Below are 20058 nucleotides of genomic sequence, written 5' to 3'. Positions count from 1 at the left end.
AGATTATTTAAGGACCCCACACACCCCGGACATATTCTCTTCCACCTTCTTCCGTCAGGAAAAAGATACAAAAGCCTGAGGTCACGTACCAACCGATTCAAGAGCAGCTTCTTCCCTTTTGCTGTCAGACTTTTGAATGGACCTACTTTGCACTAAATTGATCTTTCTCTACACCATAGTTCTGACCGTAACATTACATTCTGTACTCTCTCCTTTCCTTCTCCCCGAAGAACACATAGCAAGAAACAATACTTTTCACTGTATAGTAATACATATGACAATAATAAATGAAATCAAATCAACCTTTATCCTCAGCTGTCAGCCACGGCTCAGTGGATAGTATCCTTGCCTTTGAGTCAGAAGGTTTGAGAGACTTGAACCCAAAATCTAGGCTGATACTTCTGTGCGGTACTGAGGGAGTACGACATTGTCCAATGTGCCTTTTTCTGTTTGAGAAGGTAAACATTGGCCCCTTCTACCAGTTCAGGTGGATGTAGAAGCTGCCCAGTTGCTATTTTCAAGAGGAACAGGGTAGCTCCAGTTGTCTTGTCCATAACTTATCCCTCAGCCGGCATCACCAATAGCTGATTTGATTTGATTTGATTTATTATCACATGTATCTAGGAATTAGCACATTGCTGTTTTCAGAAGCTTGTCATTTGCAAAATTGATTGCAGCATTTCCCCACATACAACATCTCTTCAAAACTACTTTATTAGATATGATGTGCCTGAGATGTCTGGATGTGAAAGGTACTAAAAATGTCAATCTTGGTATTCTTTTATTTACATTTGCAGCCAGCGTTCTCCATTTCAACAATAAACAGAAACTTTCTCATGTGAGTGAAAGATTTCACATAACAATGTTAGATTTTACTCTTATTGATATAATGATCAAAAAGATTCTGGAAACATTTTCATACAATGTTATTTCCATTGATTTCAATGGATTGATCATTGCAGGGGGAGGGTGGGGTTCTGTAATTCACTAACTATTGATAAAATATTTCCTATTTACTTACCGCCAGTGACTCCAAAGTGGACTTTGATGAGTACATCCTGAATCTGAGAGGAAAGAGAATGAGAAAAAAGTATTTATTTAAATAAATCCGCCTGTAATACCTAGAGTAGATGGTCTGCTTGGAGACACCTGTCTCTCAATCTTGAACTCCACATCCCGCAGAGCTGGTGCTTCCTGAGCAACCAAGTTTCAGTCTGTGCGATGTCTGAAATCGCAGCTCCCAGTGAATACAGTGCAATTCCCAAATACGTTCTCACAAAATGATCACATCCGTCGCCAGATTTCATCATCATCGCTATTGGCTGCCCCTCAATTCAAGGATGACGTCTACTCTGGGTTGTGAGTTTCTGCCACGATGTATTCAGGTGACTGAACCGGCTGATTCTCAATCTGCAGATCTTTGGACACATGGAACAGGAACCCAAACAAGGTAGTAGTGTTAAGATGATCAGAAAGACCATGGGGGATCATCGAGACATCTCTCAGTGGGCTTTGTGGAGTACGAGCTGCCTTCTTGAGTGAGCAGAGGCTTGCCCAATGGGAAGCGGTCAGCAGGGGTTTTTTAACCTGTTACTCTACCCGGACCAAGGTCATAAATCCTGAGGTGAAGACTACCTGACTCTTAAGCTGCAGGCACGGCCTTTTCCTTTGCACAATAAATAGTGTTGGTAATGGGAAACTGGCATTTGGCTAAATTACCACAGAATGGGATCCAGACTGGGACTGGGATTACCACAGAGTGGGATCTGGACTGTTTATGGTATGTTGTGTCTCTGGTGTCAGGGTTAAAGATGTAATGGAGCTGTTGCAGTGCCATCTTTTATGAGAGGAATGTTCTTGCTATGGAGGAAGTGCATTACCAGACTGATTCCTGGAATGGCAGACTGACCTATGAGGAGAGAGTGAGTCGGTTAGGATTGTATTTGTTGCAGTTCAGAAGAATGAGAGGAGAGCTCATAGAAACCAATAAAATTCGACCAGCGCTAGACAGGGTAGATGCAGGAAGGATGTTCCCGATGGTGGGGGGTGTCCAGAACCAGGGGTCATGGTCTGAGGATACAGGGTAGACCATTTAGAATGGAAATGAAAAGATGTTTCTTCACCCTGTGGTCAGCCTGTCGAATTCGCTACTCAAAAAGCATTTGAGGCCAAAACATTGTTTTCAAGGAGGGGTTAGATATAGCTCTTGGGGTAAAGGGAATCAAAGGATAGCGGGGAACCAAAACGGTTTACTCAATTGGATGATCAGTCATGATCATAATCAATGGTGGACCAGGCTCGAAAGGCTGAATAGCCTACTTGTGAACATCCAGGAGTGCAGGTCCATGTCGGCACCAATGACATTGGTAGAAAGAGGGATGTGGTGCTGAAATATGATTTTAGAAAGCTAGAAAAGAAGTTAAAATGCAGGACTTCAAAGGCAGTAATCTCAAAAATTACTCCCAGTGCCATGTGCCAGTGAATACAGAAAAAGGAGGATACAACAATTGAACACATGGCTGGAGAGATATTGTAGGAGGGAGAACTTTAGATTTCTGGGGCATTGACACCGGTTCTGGGACAGATGTGTCTTTACAAGGAGAACGAGTTACACCTTAGCAGGACTGAGGCAAATATCTTTGTGGGGAGGTTAGCTAGTGCTGTTGGGGCGGCTTTAAACTGACGTAACAGGAGTCTAGGACCCGGAGAAGGAATTCAGAAAGGAGAGAAAGAAGGTGATGTAGGAAGAAGGTTTTTTTTATTCAGTCATGGGATATGGGGGTCACTGGCTGTCCAGCATTTATTGCCCATCCTTGTGCCCAAGGTCATTTGAGAGTCAACCATATTGCTGTGGCCCTGGAATCACATGTAGGCCAGATAAGATTTCCTTCCCTAAAGGACATTACTGAGCCAGATGGGTTTTTCCAACAATTGACATTGGTTTCATGGTCATGAGTAACTCTGGGAGGCACAGTGCCACAGTGGTTAGCATTGCTGCCTCACAGTGCCAGGGACCTGGGTTCGATTCCCAGCTTGGGCCACTCTCTATGTGGAATTTGCACATTCTCCCCATGTCTGCATGGGTTTCCTCCAGGTGCTCTGGTTTCCTCCCACAATCCAAAAGACATGCTGGTTTGGTGCATTGGCCATGCTAAATTCTCCTTCAATGTACCCAAACAGGTGCTGGAATATGACGATACAGGATTTTCACAATAATTTCATTTAAGTGTTAATGTAAGCCTACTTGTGACACTAATAAATAAACTTCAATTTCAGATTTTTTTTATTGAATTCAAATCTGTAGTGGTGGGATTAGAACCGGGTCCCCAGCTGAGTTTCTGGATTAATAGTCTAGCGATAATACCACTAGGCCATCAGCTGCCCTTGTAGTGAAAAATTGGAAAGCAATAGAAACAAAGGTTAATATCACACATAATTGCATCCATTGCCAGATTTCATCATCATTACCATTGGCTTCCCCTTGATTCCCAGTGCTATAAGCTCACTTAATAACACAATGTAAACTCAACACACTGTTCTTATTTATTTACTGAATTGCACACTGTGTTAATGACAGAGTGCATTGTGGTATGTTTGTATGGTATGTATATTATATATGCACAAATGTATGAATGGAGGTATACATGAAATTATCACTGTTTCTGAATGATTATATGTTATACTGGAGGTGAAGTCAAAGATACATCTCCACTTATACATGGATAATAAAGTTCTATTCTATTCTATTCCATTACATAGGGTCAAAATACAGAAAAACGTTAAAAAGACAAAATTGAAAAGAACTCTGAATGCAAACTTTACAAAAAATACCTAAACTTTAAACTTTAAATAAGCAGGTATGGGCTCATTGCCATGATTGAGATGTGGTTACAGGGTGACCAAGGCTGGGAACTGAATGTTCAAGGGCATTCGACATTTAGGAAGGACAGGAAAAAGGGAAAAGGATGAGTTGCAGAATTAGTTGAAAGGAGCTAAGAAACAACAAGAGGCAGCAAACATTAAACGAGTTGTTTACAGGCCACTATACATTAATGGTAACGGAGGGCATGGTGTAAATCAGGAAGTTAGATGTGCATGAAACAAGGACAACACAGTAACCATGGGGAACTTCAATCTACATAGAAACTGAATTAACCAAATTAGAACTAATGCTGTAGAGGATGAATTTTTGAAATGCATACGCAATGGTTTTCTGGAAAAGCATTTTGAGAAACCGGTTAGAAAACAGCTAAGATTGCATCTACTATTGTGCAGTGAGAAAAGGCTACTTAGTAATCTTTTTGTACAGGAGCTTGTAGGAAAGAGTGACCATAATATAGTGGAATCTTACATTAAGATTTAAAGTGATATAGTTCAATCCAAAGCTTAAGGTTTTAAATCCAAACAAAAGGAAACTACAGAATTAGGAGGAAAATTGACTAGTTTAGTTTATTTATTAGTGTCACAAGTAGACGCCCATTAACACTGCAATGAAGTTACTGTTGAAAATCTCCTTATCATCATACTCTGGTACCTGTGCGGGTATGCTGAAGGAGATTGTAGCATGGCCAGTGTACCTAACCAGCACATCTTTTGGACTATGGGAGGAAACCAGAGCATCCAGAGGAAACCCATGCAGACACAGGGAGAATGTGCAAACTCCACACAAACATGCGACTCAAGCCAGTAATCAAACCCAGATCCCTGGCGCTGTGAGGCAGCAGGGCTAACTACTGTGCAACTGGCTGTGGTAGATTGGTGAACTTCATTAAAAGATATGACACTGGACAGGCAATGGCTAATATTTGAGGATTTAAATACATGATTTACAACAAATATACATTCCTTTCAGGCACAAAAACCCAGCAGGAAAAATGATCACACTGTGGCTGACAAGAGAAATTAAAGATTGTATAGGATCAAAGGAAGTGGCTTATAAAGTTGCTCAGAGTGGTAAGTCTAGGGGTGCCGTATTATTATAATGATATAATACCTTGGGCTTATTTTCTGCACAAGACACAAAGTACCAATTGCTCATTAGGGATTGGGTTAATGGTGTGTGTTCATTTAGTAAAATGAAGTACATGATATAAAGCTTGAAGACATGAAAGCTGTAAAAAGCTGTGTATGTGTTGGCATTTGGAGCTTTTTAGAATTCAGCAAAGGAGGATCAAAGAAACGAATAAGGGCAAAGCTGAACATGACAGCAAACGAGTGAGGAACTTAAAAAACTGTAAAAGCATCTATCGGGATGTGAAACGGAAAAGGTTAGCAAGGACAAATGTATTTGTTACATGCAGAATCAGGAGAATTTATAATGAGGAGTAAGGAAATGGCAGAGAAAATAAACTGATACTTTGGCTGAAATCTTACCACCGTTCGTGCCAGCAGGATTCTCCCATCCTGTTGCAATGAATGGAGATTTGGCTGCAGCAGGATCGTAGCGTGAGAAGATACGATATGATCGTGCCCTTTGTATCCGTCTTCATGGAGGCAGATACAAAAAACCCTCTCAGAAAAACTAGAAAACCATGAGGGTACTGACAATGAGAATTGAAAGAAATTAATATTAGTGAAAAAGCAGCACCAAAGAAATCAATGGGGCTGCAAATTCATAAATCCACTGAATGTGATGATCTACCTCCTGGAGTGTTGAAAGAGGTAGCTGTAGAATTATTGGGTGGCACAGTGGTACAGTGGTTAGCACTGCTGCCTCACAGCACCCGGGTTTGATTTCTGGCATGGGTCACTGTCTGTGTGGAGTCTGCACATTCTCCCTATGTCTGCATAGGTTTCCTCTGGGTGCTCTGGTTTCCTCTCAGTCCAAAGATGTACAGGTTAGGTGGATTGGCCATGCTAAATTGCCCCATGGTGTCAAGGGGACTAGCTAGGGTAAATGCATGGGGTTATGGGGGTAGGGCCTGAGTGGGATTGTGGTTGGTGCAGACTCGATGGGCCGAATGGCCTCCTTCTGCACTATAGGGATTCTATGATTCAATGAATACATTGCTGTTCACCTTCCAACATTCTATAAACTTCATAATGGTTCCTGTAGATTGGAAGGTGGCAAATGTAACTTTATTGTTTCAGAAATGCAGGAGAGAGAAGAATGGGAAACTACAGATTTTTTAGTTCAATATCAGTCATCGGGAAAATGCTTAAATCTATTAGATGCCTCCCACTGCTCTCAACTCCACACCATCCTCCTCCAACATCTCTCCAATAGTGTCTAGCTGGGTGGGACTGCTCTCCTCTGGTTCCATTCTAATCTATCTAACACTAGCCAGACAATCACTGGCAATGCCTTCTTTTCCTGCATCCACACCGTTACCTCTGGTTTCTCGCAAGAATCAATCCTTGTCCCACTCACATGCTGCCCTTGGTGACATCATCCCAAAGCACGGTGTTAATTTTACGTGTACACTGACAATTCCCCAGCTGTACCTCACCACCAGCTCTCTCCACTTTCACACTGTCTATAAATTATCAATTGCTTATCCCATATCCAATACTGGATGAACAGAAATTTCCTCCAATTAAATATCAGGAAGACTGAAGCCTTTGGCTTTGATTCCCATTCCAAACTACCCTAACTACCAAATCCATCTCTGTCCCTGGCAACTGAGATTAATGATGTGGAGATGCCGGCGTTGGCCTGGGGTAAGCACAGTGAGAAGTCTGACAACACCAAGTTTAAGTCCAACCGATTTATTTGATAGTAAACTTGCAAGCTTTCTGGAGACAATACACATCCCTTTAACCTGTGCTTAATGCTCCTTCCACTCACATTGTTGGCCTCTTTAAGACTTGAATAGCAGGTTAATTGTAAAGACGTGCATTCTAATCAGTAATCTGTAAACTGTCTGTGCTTTATATGCTCTGTCTGAGGCCAGAACTCTCCATTCACCTGACGAAGGGACAAACCCCAAAAGCTTGCGAGTTTACTATCAAATAAATCGGTTGGACTTAAACCTGGTGTTGTCAGACTTCTGAGATTAAGTCAGTATGTTCACAAACTGGGTGTTACATCTGACCCTGAGATAAGCTTCTGACCTCATTGTTGAGTTGTCACTAAGACAGACCATTTCCACCTTGGTTACAGCACCTGACTTCACCCCCGGCTCAGATCACCTGATACTGACACTCTCATCCATGTCTTTGTCATCTTTAGACTCGACTATTCCAATGCACTACTGGCTGCTCTCCCACATCCTATCCTCTGTAAATGAGGGGTCATCCTAACGTCTGCTTCCTGTATCTTAACTCGCAGGAATTCCCATTCCCCAATTACCTCAGCACTTGTGGACCTACAGATCCCTCCACTACCTCACTCCCTCCCTATTTCTGTCATCTCCTCCAACCCATCAAAGTGTCAGTGCTCCTCTAATTCTGGCCTTTTTTGCATCTCATAATTACTCCCCAGCAGTTAAGTAAGTTTATTTATTAGTCACAAGTAAGGCTTACATTAACACTGCAATGAAGTTACTGTGAAATTAGTAAGTAAATTGGTTAGTAAGTTTGCAGATGGTGGCATAGTGGATAGTGAAGAAAGTTATCTCCAATTGCAACGGGATTTTGATCAATTGGGCCAGTCGGCTGACGAATGGCAGATGGAGTTTAATATAGACAAATGTGAGGTGATGCATTTTGATAAATTGAACCAGGGCAGGACTTACTCAGTTAATGGTAGGGCATTGGGGAGAGTTACAGAACAAAGAGATCTAGGGGAACATGTTCATAGCTCCTTGAAAGTGGAGGTAGACAGAGTAATGAAGGCATTCAGCATGCATGGTTTCACCGGTCAAGGATATTCTTAAACTAGAAAGAGTGCAGAAAAGATTTACTTAGATGCTATCGGGACTTGATGGATTGAATTATAAGGAGAGGCTGAATAAACTGAGACTTTTTCTCTGGAGCGTAGGAGGCTGAGGGGTGACCTCATAGAGGTTGATAAAATAATGAGGGGCAGAGACAAGGTTGATAGTTAATAGCTTTTCCCAAAGGTAGGGGAGTCTAAAACTAGAGGGCATAGGTTTAAGGTGAGAGGGGAGAGATACAAAAGTGTCCAGAGGGACACTTCTTTCACACAGAGGGTGGTGAGTGTCTGGAACAAGCTGCCAGAGGTAGTAGTAGAGGCGGATACAATTTTTTTTAAGAAGCATTTAGGTAGTTACATGGGTAAGATCAGTATTGAGGGATATGGGCCAAATGCGGGCAATTGGGATTAGCTTAGGGATTTTTAAAACAAAGGGTGGGATGGACAAGTTGGGCTGAAAGACCTGTTTCCATGCTGTAAACCTCAATGACTGTATAAATTTCTCTAGCTGGTAGCTGTGTTTTCAGTTCCCTCTGCACCTCTCCACCTCACTCCACTCCTTTAACCTTTGCCTCTTTGACCAAGGTTTTGGTCTTCTGACCCAATATCTCCTAATGTATCTTGGTGTCATACTTTCTTTTGCAATGCTCCTGTGGAATGCTCCATTAAACGTGCGATATAAGATGTTGTTGTTTCTGGGACAGTTGCTCACTATCCTATTGCTGTACACTCTGTGTTTTCCATTTTGGTCCATTTTCAGGAACATAACCAGTTGGGCACAGACAGTGCACACCCTAAAACTGGGAGGCCTGAGCCTCAGTCAATGTGGCGTCATGTAAATACTTTGCTGCTGGCAGATGTCATGGCTCCACGTGCTAATAAATAATCAAAATCAGACCATCTCTGGCCAGCAGTGAGCCTCAGGTATGGGCATTTTACACTGCATTCCTTCCTCACTCTGCATTCATTCCTGGTGATTACAAAAGGCTCAGTGTGGAATGAACTGTTTTTTTCACCCACTCCTGCATCATCTGCCCGGTCTCCCATAAAAACTCCTTTTAATACAGACAGTCAGAGGGGGGTTCGGAAATGGTGTCACATTCACTCAGACTGGTTCAGGAGCTGTGAAGCTCCCTCGACAAAGGTTGGTGTCAAATTGTACGTGCGAGTTTGGGAGTAACAGCACATCTCACGGCTGATAAAAATAATTGGAGGCTCATGGCTCCTTCCTCATTTCTTATCTTGTGGGTGGCAGCTCCTGCTTGTTCCTGAGGTTATATTTCAGCCAGTTTCACCCTGTCAGTCACTGGTTTGGCTGTTTGTAGTCACCTGTCAGAATAAGATCAAAACTGTACGGACCTCATCATCCTGAGAATGACTATCGAGCAGCGCATTCTGCAGACTGGAGCCACAGATCCAAACCACCACCATACAGTGCAATCTAGTGAATATTCAGATACATGGGAGGCTATAAAGTCTCACTTTTCTCATACAGTACAGGAGCCAAATATTTACCTTTTGAGATCTAGTTTAATTGCAAGCTTCTTCCCCTTCAGAGACACCTTTGCATTCAGTCTTGATTCCTGCAACAATAAATCCAAATGTTTCCTAAGATTGTCACTTGGGATGAGATGATGCAATGTTTTATAAAGATAGGGAAGCTGTAACATGGTTTGGGAACACAGAGTATTATACACAGTGGCACAATGCATAATGAAGTTAATGAATGAAAATTTAATGTGCTCAAATTCCATTCCTCTTCTGGACCTCATAAAACATCTTTGGGTTTCTCCTGATTTTGAATGTCAATATTTTTTCACTACCTCTTTTTGTTTTCCTAGTTTCCTTTTTAAATTCACCCCTGCACTTTCCATGTTCCTCTTGACTTTCTGTGGGATTCAATAATCTATATCTAACGCATGTTTTAGTTATTTAGAATACAGCGTGTGCTGGAGTGGCCCAGTCTTTCTCTTTGAGGGGATTCTGTTCTAATGATGTGGGTATGCCGGCGTTGGACTGGCGTAAACACAGTAAAAAGTCTGACAACACCAGGTTTTAGTCCAACCTATTTATTTGATAATATTTGATAATATTTGATAAAATTTGATAATATAAGCTAGTGAGAATATTATCAAATAAATAGGTTGGACTAAAACCTGGTGTTGTCAGACTTTATTCTGTTCTAACACAGAGAGTAACAGTTCCAATATGTTGCATGGCTCAGAAGAGAAATGAGATATAATGGTGTTGTGTTCATCTCCTGATACCACCTCCTGACAATTCTAGTGTAGTATCTTATTGTAGGTTAGCTGATCAGCTCAATAATCTTAGCAGCGTGTCTGGGATCTAGAGAAGGATTGCTATATTGAGCTGTGAGAAATGGGATTTATGTTATTAAGCCCCTTCAGGAGTGGCTTTGGAATTGTGTTCAGAACATTTTTTTGGGACACTGACAGAGTATCGGGACATCAGGAAACTCAGGACACTGGGAGACTGTCTAATCCCAAGGTGTTTTCTAAATTAGATAGACTGGCCATGCTAATTTGACCCTTGTGTCAGGGGGGATTAGTGAGTTAATGTGGGTTATGGGAGTAGTGCATAGGTCAGATTATGGTCGGTACAGACTTGATGGGTCGAATGGCCTCCTTCTGTACTGTAGAGATTCTATGATTCTACGTCAGGAGGAAGAGGGTAATGAAGCAGATAACCTCCATGTGAAGGTGGAGAGTATGGGCATGAACCTTACAAATGTAAAAGGCCCATAATGATGATTTAGTGAAGGAGGAAGAGAGTGAGATATTAGACAGAATAAAGCGAGCAAGTCATAAAGGTTTTGATGTCATTGAAAGTAAATGAAACCATTGTCAACTGTTGTTAAAAAAAAATCTGGTTCACTCATGTCCTTTACATAAGAAATACGAGCAGGAGTAGGCCATCTAGCCCTTCGAGCCTGCCCCGCCATTCAATAAGATCATGGCTGATCTGTCGTGGCTCAGTTCCACATTCCCGCCCTCTCCCCATAACCCTTAATCCCCTCTCTTATCAAAAACCCATCAACCCGCGTCTTAAAAATATTTAGGAAAGGAAATCTGCCATTTTTACAATCTGGCCTACATGTGACTCCAGAGCCACAGCAGGTAGTTGCCTCTTAGCTGCCCTCTGAAATGGCCTAACAAACCACTTAGTTCCAACGCAATTAAGGATGGGTTACAAATGCTGGCCATATCAGTGATACCCACATCCAATAAGCAATTGATAATTTATAGACAGTGTGAAAGTGGAGAGAGCTGGTGGTGAGGTCAGTTGGGGAATTGTCAGTGTACACGTAAAATTAACACCGTGCTTTGGGATGATGTCACCAAGGGATCTGGACAAAGTAAGTAGGAATAATCTATATACTTTAGATGAGGAGTGCATAAGTGGGTTGGGGGTGAGGGCATAGATTTAAAATAATTGGTAGAAGGATGAGAGGTGAGATGAGGACACATTATTTTCACCAGACAGTGATCTGTCTGATCCAGAAATTCATAGTCAGAAAGATGTCAGAGGCGGAAACTGTTACCACACTGAAGACATCTTTCATATCTACTTCATGAGTGGTGAACTACAGGTCAGGAGGCAATGATGGAGTGGATTAGTTATCCAAAGGCCCAGGCTAATGCTAGGTTCAATCTTACCACAGCAGCTGATGGAAACTAAATTCGATTAATAAATCTAGATTTAAAAACTAGATTCAAACATTGTCGGAAAAATCTATCCAGTTCACTAATGTTCTTTGGGGAAGGAAATCTGCCACCCTTGCCCAGTCTGGCATACGTGTGACTCCAGAGCCAGAGCAATGTGGTTGACATTAGCAAGCCACTGAGTTCAAGGGTTAGAAATGGGTAATAAATGCTGGCCTTGCTAGTGATGCTCACATCCCATGAAAGAATAAAGATAAAATGGGTCTTCTTTGACCAGGAAAGACATGATGGGTCCAATGGTTCCTTTCAAGATACTAACAGGAAAAGTCAGGGTAGATAAATTATTCCCACTGGTTGGACATTCTAGAACTAGGGAGCATAATCTAAAAATTAGGGCTAGACCATTCAGGAGAGATGTTAGGAAGCACTTCTACACACAAAGGGTTGTAGAGGTTTGGAATACTCTTCCACAGGCAGCAGCTGATGCTAGATCAATTGTTAATTTTAAATCTGAGATAGATACATTTTTGTTAAGCAGTATTAAGGGATATCGGCCAAAATCAAGTACATGGAGTTAGGCTACAGATCAGTCAGAATCAGATTGAATTGTGGAATTCAGGCTTGAGGGACTAAATGGCCTACTCCTGTTCCTATATGTGACTATTAAACACTGCGAGACTGTCGGGGACACTAAGACACTGTCTGAGACACTGAGAGACTATAGGGGATACAGAGAGATCGTCAGGGACACTGAGACTGTCGGGGACACTGGAAGACTACTGGGGACACTGAGAGATTGTCAGGGACACTGAGACTATCAAAACACAGAGACTGTCGGAGACCTGAGAGACTGTCGAGGGCACCGCGAGACTGTCAGAGACACTGAGAGACTGTCAGGGACACTGCGAGACTGTCAGGGACACTGCGAGACTGTCAGGGACACTGAGAGACTGTCAGAGACACTGCGAGACTGTCAGGGACACTGAGAGACTGTCAGGGACACTGAGAGACTGTTGGACACTCTTTGATATTTGCAACATGCCGTGGCAAATGGAACTGTGCGATCCAGACATAACTCTGCACAAAGTAAGAATGAAGTGGCTTACCATGATGATGCTGGACAGCGTTACTGGCTTGGCGTTTGGTGGGAGCATAATAACATTCATGAGGGCGCTGACAGTAACAGTGACCCCAGATGGCTTGATGGTGCATCGAGGGGCAGATGTCACTGCCAAATCCAACAGTAGAGGAGCTTCCTTAGCTGATGAAGTTGGCGCCTTGGTGTCAGTGGTGGGAAGAAAAAGCTTGGTTAAAACTTGCAAAGATATTCCATTTAATATATATTCAATCCCAATTCTCTTTGGTTTGATTGCCCCTGTCTCAGCCCATTTGCTGCTGGAACTCTCATTGGCACCCTCGTTATCGCCAGATTTGATTATTCCAACACACGCAAACATAACAGACTTTGCTAAGGCTCTTTAATGCCACACTCAGCCAAGTGCTGCCTTGACAGTCACTTCACCTCTGGCATTCAGCTCTTTTGTTGATGTTTGAACCAAGGCTGCAATGAGGTCAGAAGCTGAGTAACCCTAATGAACCAAACTGGGCATCAATGAGCAGGTTCTTGCTGAATGAATGCTGCTTAATAATACTGTTGATGACCCCTTCCATCACTTTACTGATGATCAAGAGTAGATTAATGGGCAGTAATTGACCCAGTTGGATTTGTCCAGTTTTTTGTGTACAGGACAATTTTCCACATTGCTGGATTGATGCCTGTGTTGTAGTTGTATTGAAACAGCTTGGCTCAGGGCAAGGCAAGTTCTGGAACACAAGTCTTCAGTACTGTTTTTGGAATATTGTCAGGGTCCATAGCCTTTGCTATGTCCAGCTGCCTTCAGCTATTTATTGATATCAATTGGAGTGAATTGAATTGGCTGAAGCCTGACATTTGTAACGCTGGGGACCTCAAGATGGATCATCCACTCAGCACTTCTGGCTGAAGATGGTTGCAAATGCTTCAGCCTTGTCTTTTACACTGATGTGCTGGGCTCCCCCATCATTGAGGATGGGGATTTTGTGGTGCCTCCTTCTCCTCCAGTGGGATGCTTAATTCGCAAAATTTATTTACTAACTTTTCTTGCATTTATGCATACACAATCCAAATGTGTCCTAGGCAGCCTTTCATTTCCCCACTTTCTGATTTTGCCTATTACTGGACTAATCTTTATTCTCATATCATTTAGCTTCCCCAGTCCTCATTGCATCTTATTTCTCCTGTCCAAGTCTTCATCCTGGATCCTTGGGCTTCCCCTGCCAAATGAACTTAAACTTTTTCCAGTGACACTAGTTAACATCTCTTTGAAGACATTGGTCCCAGCTCTGTTCAAATGGAACCCACCTGATTTTACAGGCCCCTCCCATCCCACTATTGCTCCCAATGCTCCAGTAATGTGGCAGGCTCCTATTTCTCCAGCCTGTATCTTGCTGTTCCTATACTCACTAGCATATGGGACTTTCAGTAATCTAGAGTCATAGAGGTTTACAGCCTGGAAACAGGTCCTTTGGCCCAACTTGTCCATGCCGCCCAGTTTTTGCCATTAAGCTAGTGCCAATTGCCCACATTTGGCCCATATCCCTGTATACCAATCTTACCCATGTAACTGTCTAAATGCTTTATAAAGACAAAATTGTACCCACCTCTGCTACCTCTACTACCTCTGGCAGCTCGTTCCAGACACTCACCACACTCTATGTGAAACAATTGCCCCTCTGGACTCTTTTGCATCTCTCTCCTCTCATCTTAAACCTGTACCCTCTACTTTAGACTCCCCTATCTTTGGGAAAAGATCTTGACTATGATCTTGTCTATGCCCCTTTTGAAGATCTGTATAAGATCACCCCTAAGCCTCCTACACTCCAGGGAAAAACGTCCCAGTCTATTCAGCCTCTCCTTGTAACACAAACCATCAGGTCCTGGTAGCATCCTAATAAATCTTTTCTGCACTCTTGCTAATTTAATAATACCCTTATTATAATACGGTGATCAGAATTGTATACAGTAACCCAAGTATCTAACCAATGTCTTATACAATTTCAATAAGATGTCTCAACTCCTGTATTCAATGTTCTGACCGATGAAACCAAGCATGCCAAATGCCTTCTTCACCATCCTGGCCACCAGTGACTCCACTTTCAAGGAGCTATGAACCTGAACCCCTAGATCTCTTTTTTCTACAACTCTCCCCAATGCCCTATCATTAACTGAGTAAATTCTGCCCTTGTTCAATCTATCAAACTGCATCACCTCACATTTATCTAAATTAAACTCCATCTGCCATTCGTCAGCCCACTGGCCCAATTGATCAAAATCCCAGATAACCTTCTTTACTGTCCATGATGTCACCAATCTTGGTGTCATGTGCAAACTTACTAACCATGCTTCCTAAATTATATCTGAATTATTAATATAAATGACAAATATCAGTGGACCCAACACTGATCCCTGAGACCTACTGCTGGTCACAGGCCTCCAGTTTGAAAAATAACCCTCTACAACCACCTCTGTCTTCTGTCATCAAGCCAAGTTTATATCCAATTGGCTACCTCACCCTGGATCCCGTGAGGTTTAACCTTATGCAACAACCTACCATGCGGTACCTTGTCAGAGGCTTTGCTAGAGTTCATGTAGACAACATCGACTGCACTGCAGATGACACCCACTACATATGTATGTTCACTGGCCTGTAGTTCCCATGCTTTTCCTTGCAGCCCTTCTTAAACAAAGGTACAACATTTGTTACCCTCCAATTTTCAGGCACTTCTCCTGTGACTGGTGATGATTCAAATATCTGTGCTAAGGAACCCGCAATTTCCTCCCTAGTCTCCCACAATGTCCTGGGATACACTTCATCAGATCCCAGGGGTTTATCTACCTTGAGGCGCTTTAAGACTTCCAGCACCTCCTTCTCTGTAATGTGTACATTGCTCAAGACATCACTATTTATTTCTCCAAGTTCCCTAATATCCATGCCTTTCTCAACAATAAATACTGATGAGAAATATTCATTTAGGATCCCATCCATCTCTTGTGGCTCTGCACATAGATGAGCTTGTTGATTCTTGAGAGGCCCTATTCTCTCCCAATATACTTTTTTGTATACCCCTTATACTTGTACACTCTTTTATGTACCCTTTATGTATTTGTAGAAGCTCTTTGGATTCTCCTTCGTCTTTTCTGCCAAAGCAATCTCTCTTTTTGCCCTCCTGATTTCTTTCTTAACTCTACTCCTACACCCTCTATACACTTCAAGGGATCCACTTGATCCCAGCTGCCTATGCAGGTCCTATGTCTCCTTCTTTTTCTTGACCAGGGCCTCAATATCCTGAGTCATCCGGAGTTCCCTACTTCTATGAGCCTTGCCCTTTACTCTAAAAGGAATGTGCTTACCCTGAACTCCGGTTAACATACTTCTGAAAGCCTCTCACTTACCAGCCAACCCTTTGCCTGCCAACAGACTCCCCCAGTCAACTTTTGAAAATTCCTGTCCAATATCATCAAAATTGGCCTTGCCCCAATTTAGAACTTTAACTTTTGGGCCAAACCTATCCTTCTCCATAGCTATCTTAAAACTAATGGAATTATGGTCACTGGTCCCAAAGTGATTCCTCACTACCATGTCTGTCACCTGCCCTTCCTTAGTTCCCAAGAGGAGGTCAAGTTTTGCCCCACATACTGAATGAGAAATTCCTCCTGAATACATTCAACGAAGCCCCTAATACAATGGCTGTCCCAGTCAATGTTGGGAAAGTTAAAGTCCCCTGCTATTACTACCTTATTTTTCTTGGAGCTACCTATAATCTCCTTCATTTTTGCTCCTCAGTTTCCTGCTGACTATTTGGGGGCCTGTAGTACAACCTTATTAAAGTGATCTCCCCCTTCTTTCTTCTCAGTTCTACCCATATAGACTCAGTGGGCGAACCCTCAGAAACATTCCCTCTCAGTACTGCTGTGATGTTCTCCCTAATCAAACAAGCAACTCTCCCTCCTCTTTAACCTCCTGTTCTATCCTTTCTATAACATCTGTACCCTGGAACATTGAGCTGCCTGTCCAATCCCTCCTTTAGCCATGTTTCAGAAATACCTATAATATCTCAGTCCCATGTACCCATCCATGCCCTGAGTTCATCTGCTTGCCCGGCAGGCCTCTTGCATTGAAATCAATGCAGTTTAATCTTGACTTCCCTTGCTCTCTGCCCTGCTCTTGCCTGACCTGTCTATACTAAGATGACCATCTTTGAGATCTTGCATCCCGAGCTCCTGAAACACTGTCTGTAGATTCTCAACTCTTACTTTCCTATGTCATTGATCCCAACTGTAAGGCTGAAAGAATGAGGTGAAAATGTCAGGGTGATGGTTGAGATCAAAGGATAAGGGTGAAAAGGTATGGTCGAAGTGTAGGGGTGATGTGAGATGAAAGATTGGTACCCACTGCTGTACAAACCAGGTCAGAATTAACTCAGATTCCTCCTTTCAATATCATCAGCCCTGATCCAGATAGATATCTGTTTCAATTGGTCTGTGAGCACAATCTCCACAAAGACTGAGGCGATCAATGTATTCGTAAAACTGGGCATTGAACTACTATCACCATCCTCATCACAGATGTGACACTGCACTGGTAACTATATCATGTGGCAGATATGGAGCTCTGAGCCATTCCATGAGCACTAAGTACTTTACTTTGTGCTGTCTGTTTAAGGGAGTAATCATTTTAACTCCTTCCAGCTCCTGCAGTCTGTATGAGACAGTCAGACTACTGAGAGAAACGCAAAAACAGCCCCAGCACCACAAACATCACAGTCAGGAGGAAACAGACGGAGAGGGATGAGCAATAATAGTCCATGTTTTAAATTAAGGGGGGGTAGTTATAGGACGGATGTCAGGGGTAGGTTCTTTACCCAGAGGGTGGTGAGGGATTGGAATGCCCTGCCTGCTGCGGTTGTAAATGCTGTAATGTTCTATGTTCTATGTCATTATAATTTACTTACCAGCAGAATGATTGCTCCAAAGAATGTGGTCCTGAGTAAATAGGAAAGATCCATTGACATCTGAGGACAAGTGAGGAATGAGGAAGTTAAAGTATTGTTGTCAGTAAATTATTTTGTAAGACATGAGGTTGTAACGATGAGGAGCTGTACCTTGCTCTCAGGAATTTCTGTCATCAACACTCCAGCTTTGAAATAGGAGTACATGGCGGAATCAAGGAAGTACTCAGACACCGAGAGGTACACCATTCGCTGTTTACCCTTCACAAGAGGTATGACTGCATTATTCAGCAATGTATCGTTCTCATCCCTGAGAGGGTAGAACATTCCCTGAAACAGGAGCAGAATTCCCAAGAGACGGGAGGTTAGCAGAACAGGGTGTGGCCAAAATCCATTTGCCTTTCAATCTCAGCAAGCATCAGGAGTGAAACCAGATTGAAACTCACTGATATCAGGAGTGAAACCAGATTGAAACTCACTGATATCAGGCGTGAAACCAGATTGAAACTCACTGATATCAGGAGTGAAACCAGATTGAAACTCACTGATATCAGGAGTGAAACCAGATTGAAACTCATTAACATAAGGAGTGAAACCAGATTGAAACTCATTAACATGAGGAGTGAAACCAGATTGAAACTCACTCACATCAGGAGTGAAACCCACTCTTATTGCTGGACATAGTGCTTCCTACATTGCAACATTAGCGACATTAATATAAACACTTCACTCAGCTTCATGATCTTGCGAAAGAGGCTTTATAAATATCTCCCAGTGTAAATATGGAGGGAACCAGGTATCATAAAGGAACAGGGTTGACAATTGCAGAAGGGTTGACCTGATGCAGCTGTCCCTGTCCAAAGTGAAGTAAATCTGTCAAAGCTGTCCAAGGTTGAATCGGCTCTACTGATATGTGTGAAAACCAGATACTTACTGATCAGGAATAAACTGTCACTGTTAGAAAAGGTCCAGTAGATTACAGCTCAGAGATTATCTGGAGTCATTCACAGACTGGGCTAACTGGAAGTTATTGCTATACATGCTGAGTTTAGACATGGTCTCCATGATTAACTTGCAGTGCTTGTGAACTGATATTCCAGCTGTCACCTTTCTCACATACACATATTAGGCCTGATTACTATTTCACAGAAATTGAATAAGTCATTTTCATTTGCATCAACTTTTTAAATATATATTTATCCCTGAGATGTGGAGGATTTGGAGTTCATCGGTTAGGCCAGCATTTATTGCCTATCCCTAATTGACCTAATACCTGGATAGAGTGGATGGGAGAGATTAGGACCTGAGGGCATAGCCTCAGGGTAAAGGGATGACCCTAAAGAACCAAGATGAGGAGGAATTTCTTCAACTAGAGTGTGGCAAATCTATGGAATTCATTGCCACAGAAGGCTGTGGAGGCCAGGTCATTGAGTGTATTTAACACAGAGAGCAATAGGTTCTTGATTGGTAAAGGGATGAGAAGTTACAGGAAAAAGACAGGAGAATGAGGTTGAGAAATATCAGCCACGATTGAATGGCTAAATGGCTTAATTCTGCTCCTCTATCTAATGATCTTATGGCCCTTGAGAAGGTGCCTTCTTGAACTGCTGCAGTCCATGAGGTGTAGGAACACTCACAGTGCTGTTAGGGAGGAAGTTCCAGGATTTTGACCCAGCAAGAGTGAAGAAGCAACAATAAGGGCATTTAAATGATCCTTGAATAAGCAAATGGAATAGTGTAGGTTAGATGGGCTTTAGATTGGTTTCACAGGTCGGCGCAACATTGAGGGCCGAAGGGCCTGTACTGCGCTGTAATGTTCTATATATTTCCAAGTCAGATGGTGAGTGACTTAGGGAGGAAGTTGCAGGTGGTGATGCTCCCAGGTATCTGCTGCCCTTATCCTTCTAGATGGTACAGATTGTGGGTTTGGAAGGTGCTGTCTAAGGAAACTTGGTGGGTTCATGAAGTGTACTTTATCATCTATCCTTTGTTTGGTCACAAAAATATATAAAGAAAATTAGGACGGCAAATGGCATTTTGGCCTTTTAATCGCAAGGGGATTGGAATACATGAATAAATAAATCTGCTCCAATTGTACAGCATTTAGGGAGCCCACATCTGGAATACTGTGTAGTTTTAGTTTCCACATTTAAGAAAGGATAAACTTACATTGGAGGTGGAACAGTGAAGGTTTACTGGATTGGTCCCTGGGATGAGAGGCTATTCTATGATGAGGGGCTGGGTAAATTGGGATTATATTCTCTGGAGTTTAAGAGAACAAGAGATGATCTCACTGAAATCTACAAGATTTGATAGGGTGGATGCTGAGAGGTTGTTTCTGCTGGTCAGGGAACCTAAAACACGGAGACACAGTCTCAGGATCAGGGGCCAATCACTTAGGATTGAGATGAGGAGAAATTTCTTCACTCAAAGAGTTATGAATATTTGGCATTCTCTACTCCAGAGGATGCTCCATCGGTATTATATTTCAGAGTGGGAGAGACAGATATT

The 20058-nt window shown here is 42.5% G+C and overlaps 1 protein-coding gene across 6 annotated transcripts in view; it reads right to left on the bottom strand.

Annotated features, from left to right (window-relative positions):
- The window catches only part of pltp (phospholipid transfer protein), a 114167-nt gene that overhangs the window by 7144 nt on the left and 86965 nt on the right, over positions 1-20058 (bottom strand). For 5 of the 6 annotated variants that reach the window (XM_080205111.1, XM_080205110.1, XM_080205108.1 and 2 more), the window contains exons 9-13: positions 17701-17877; positions 17551-17610; positions 12606-12776; positions 9332-9399; positions 1022-1064 (exon numbers count right to left, since the gene is read on the bottom strand). In XM_080205111.1, the coding sequence (XP_080061237.1) occupies positions 1022-1064; positions 9332-9399; positions 12606-12776; positions 17551-17610; positions 17701-17877 (519 nt within the window). Of the gene's footprint in view, positions 1-1021; positions 1065-9327; positions 9400-12605; positions 12777-17550; positions 17611-17700; positions 17878-20058 lie in introns of those variants that run through there. The other variant, XM_080205113.1, reaches the window with a different exon arrangement.

Source organism: Carcharhinus amblyrhynchos, chromosome 16, assembly GCF_965287045.1.
Source record: "Carcharhinus amblyrhynchos chromosome 16, sCarAmb.v2.hapA, whole genome shotgun sequence".
In the NCBI taxonomy this organism is placed as follows: domain Eukaryota; kingdom Metazoa; phylum Chordata; class Chondrichthyes; order Carcharhiniformes; family Carcharhinidae; genus Carcharhinus; species Carcharhinus amblyrhynchos.
The sequence above is the reverse complement of the archived record's forward strand: the minus strand, read 5'-3'. Positions and strand labels throughout refer to the sequence as shown.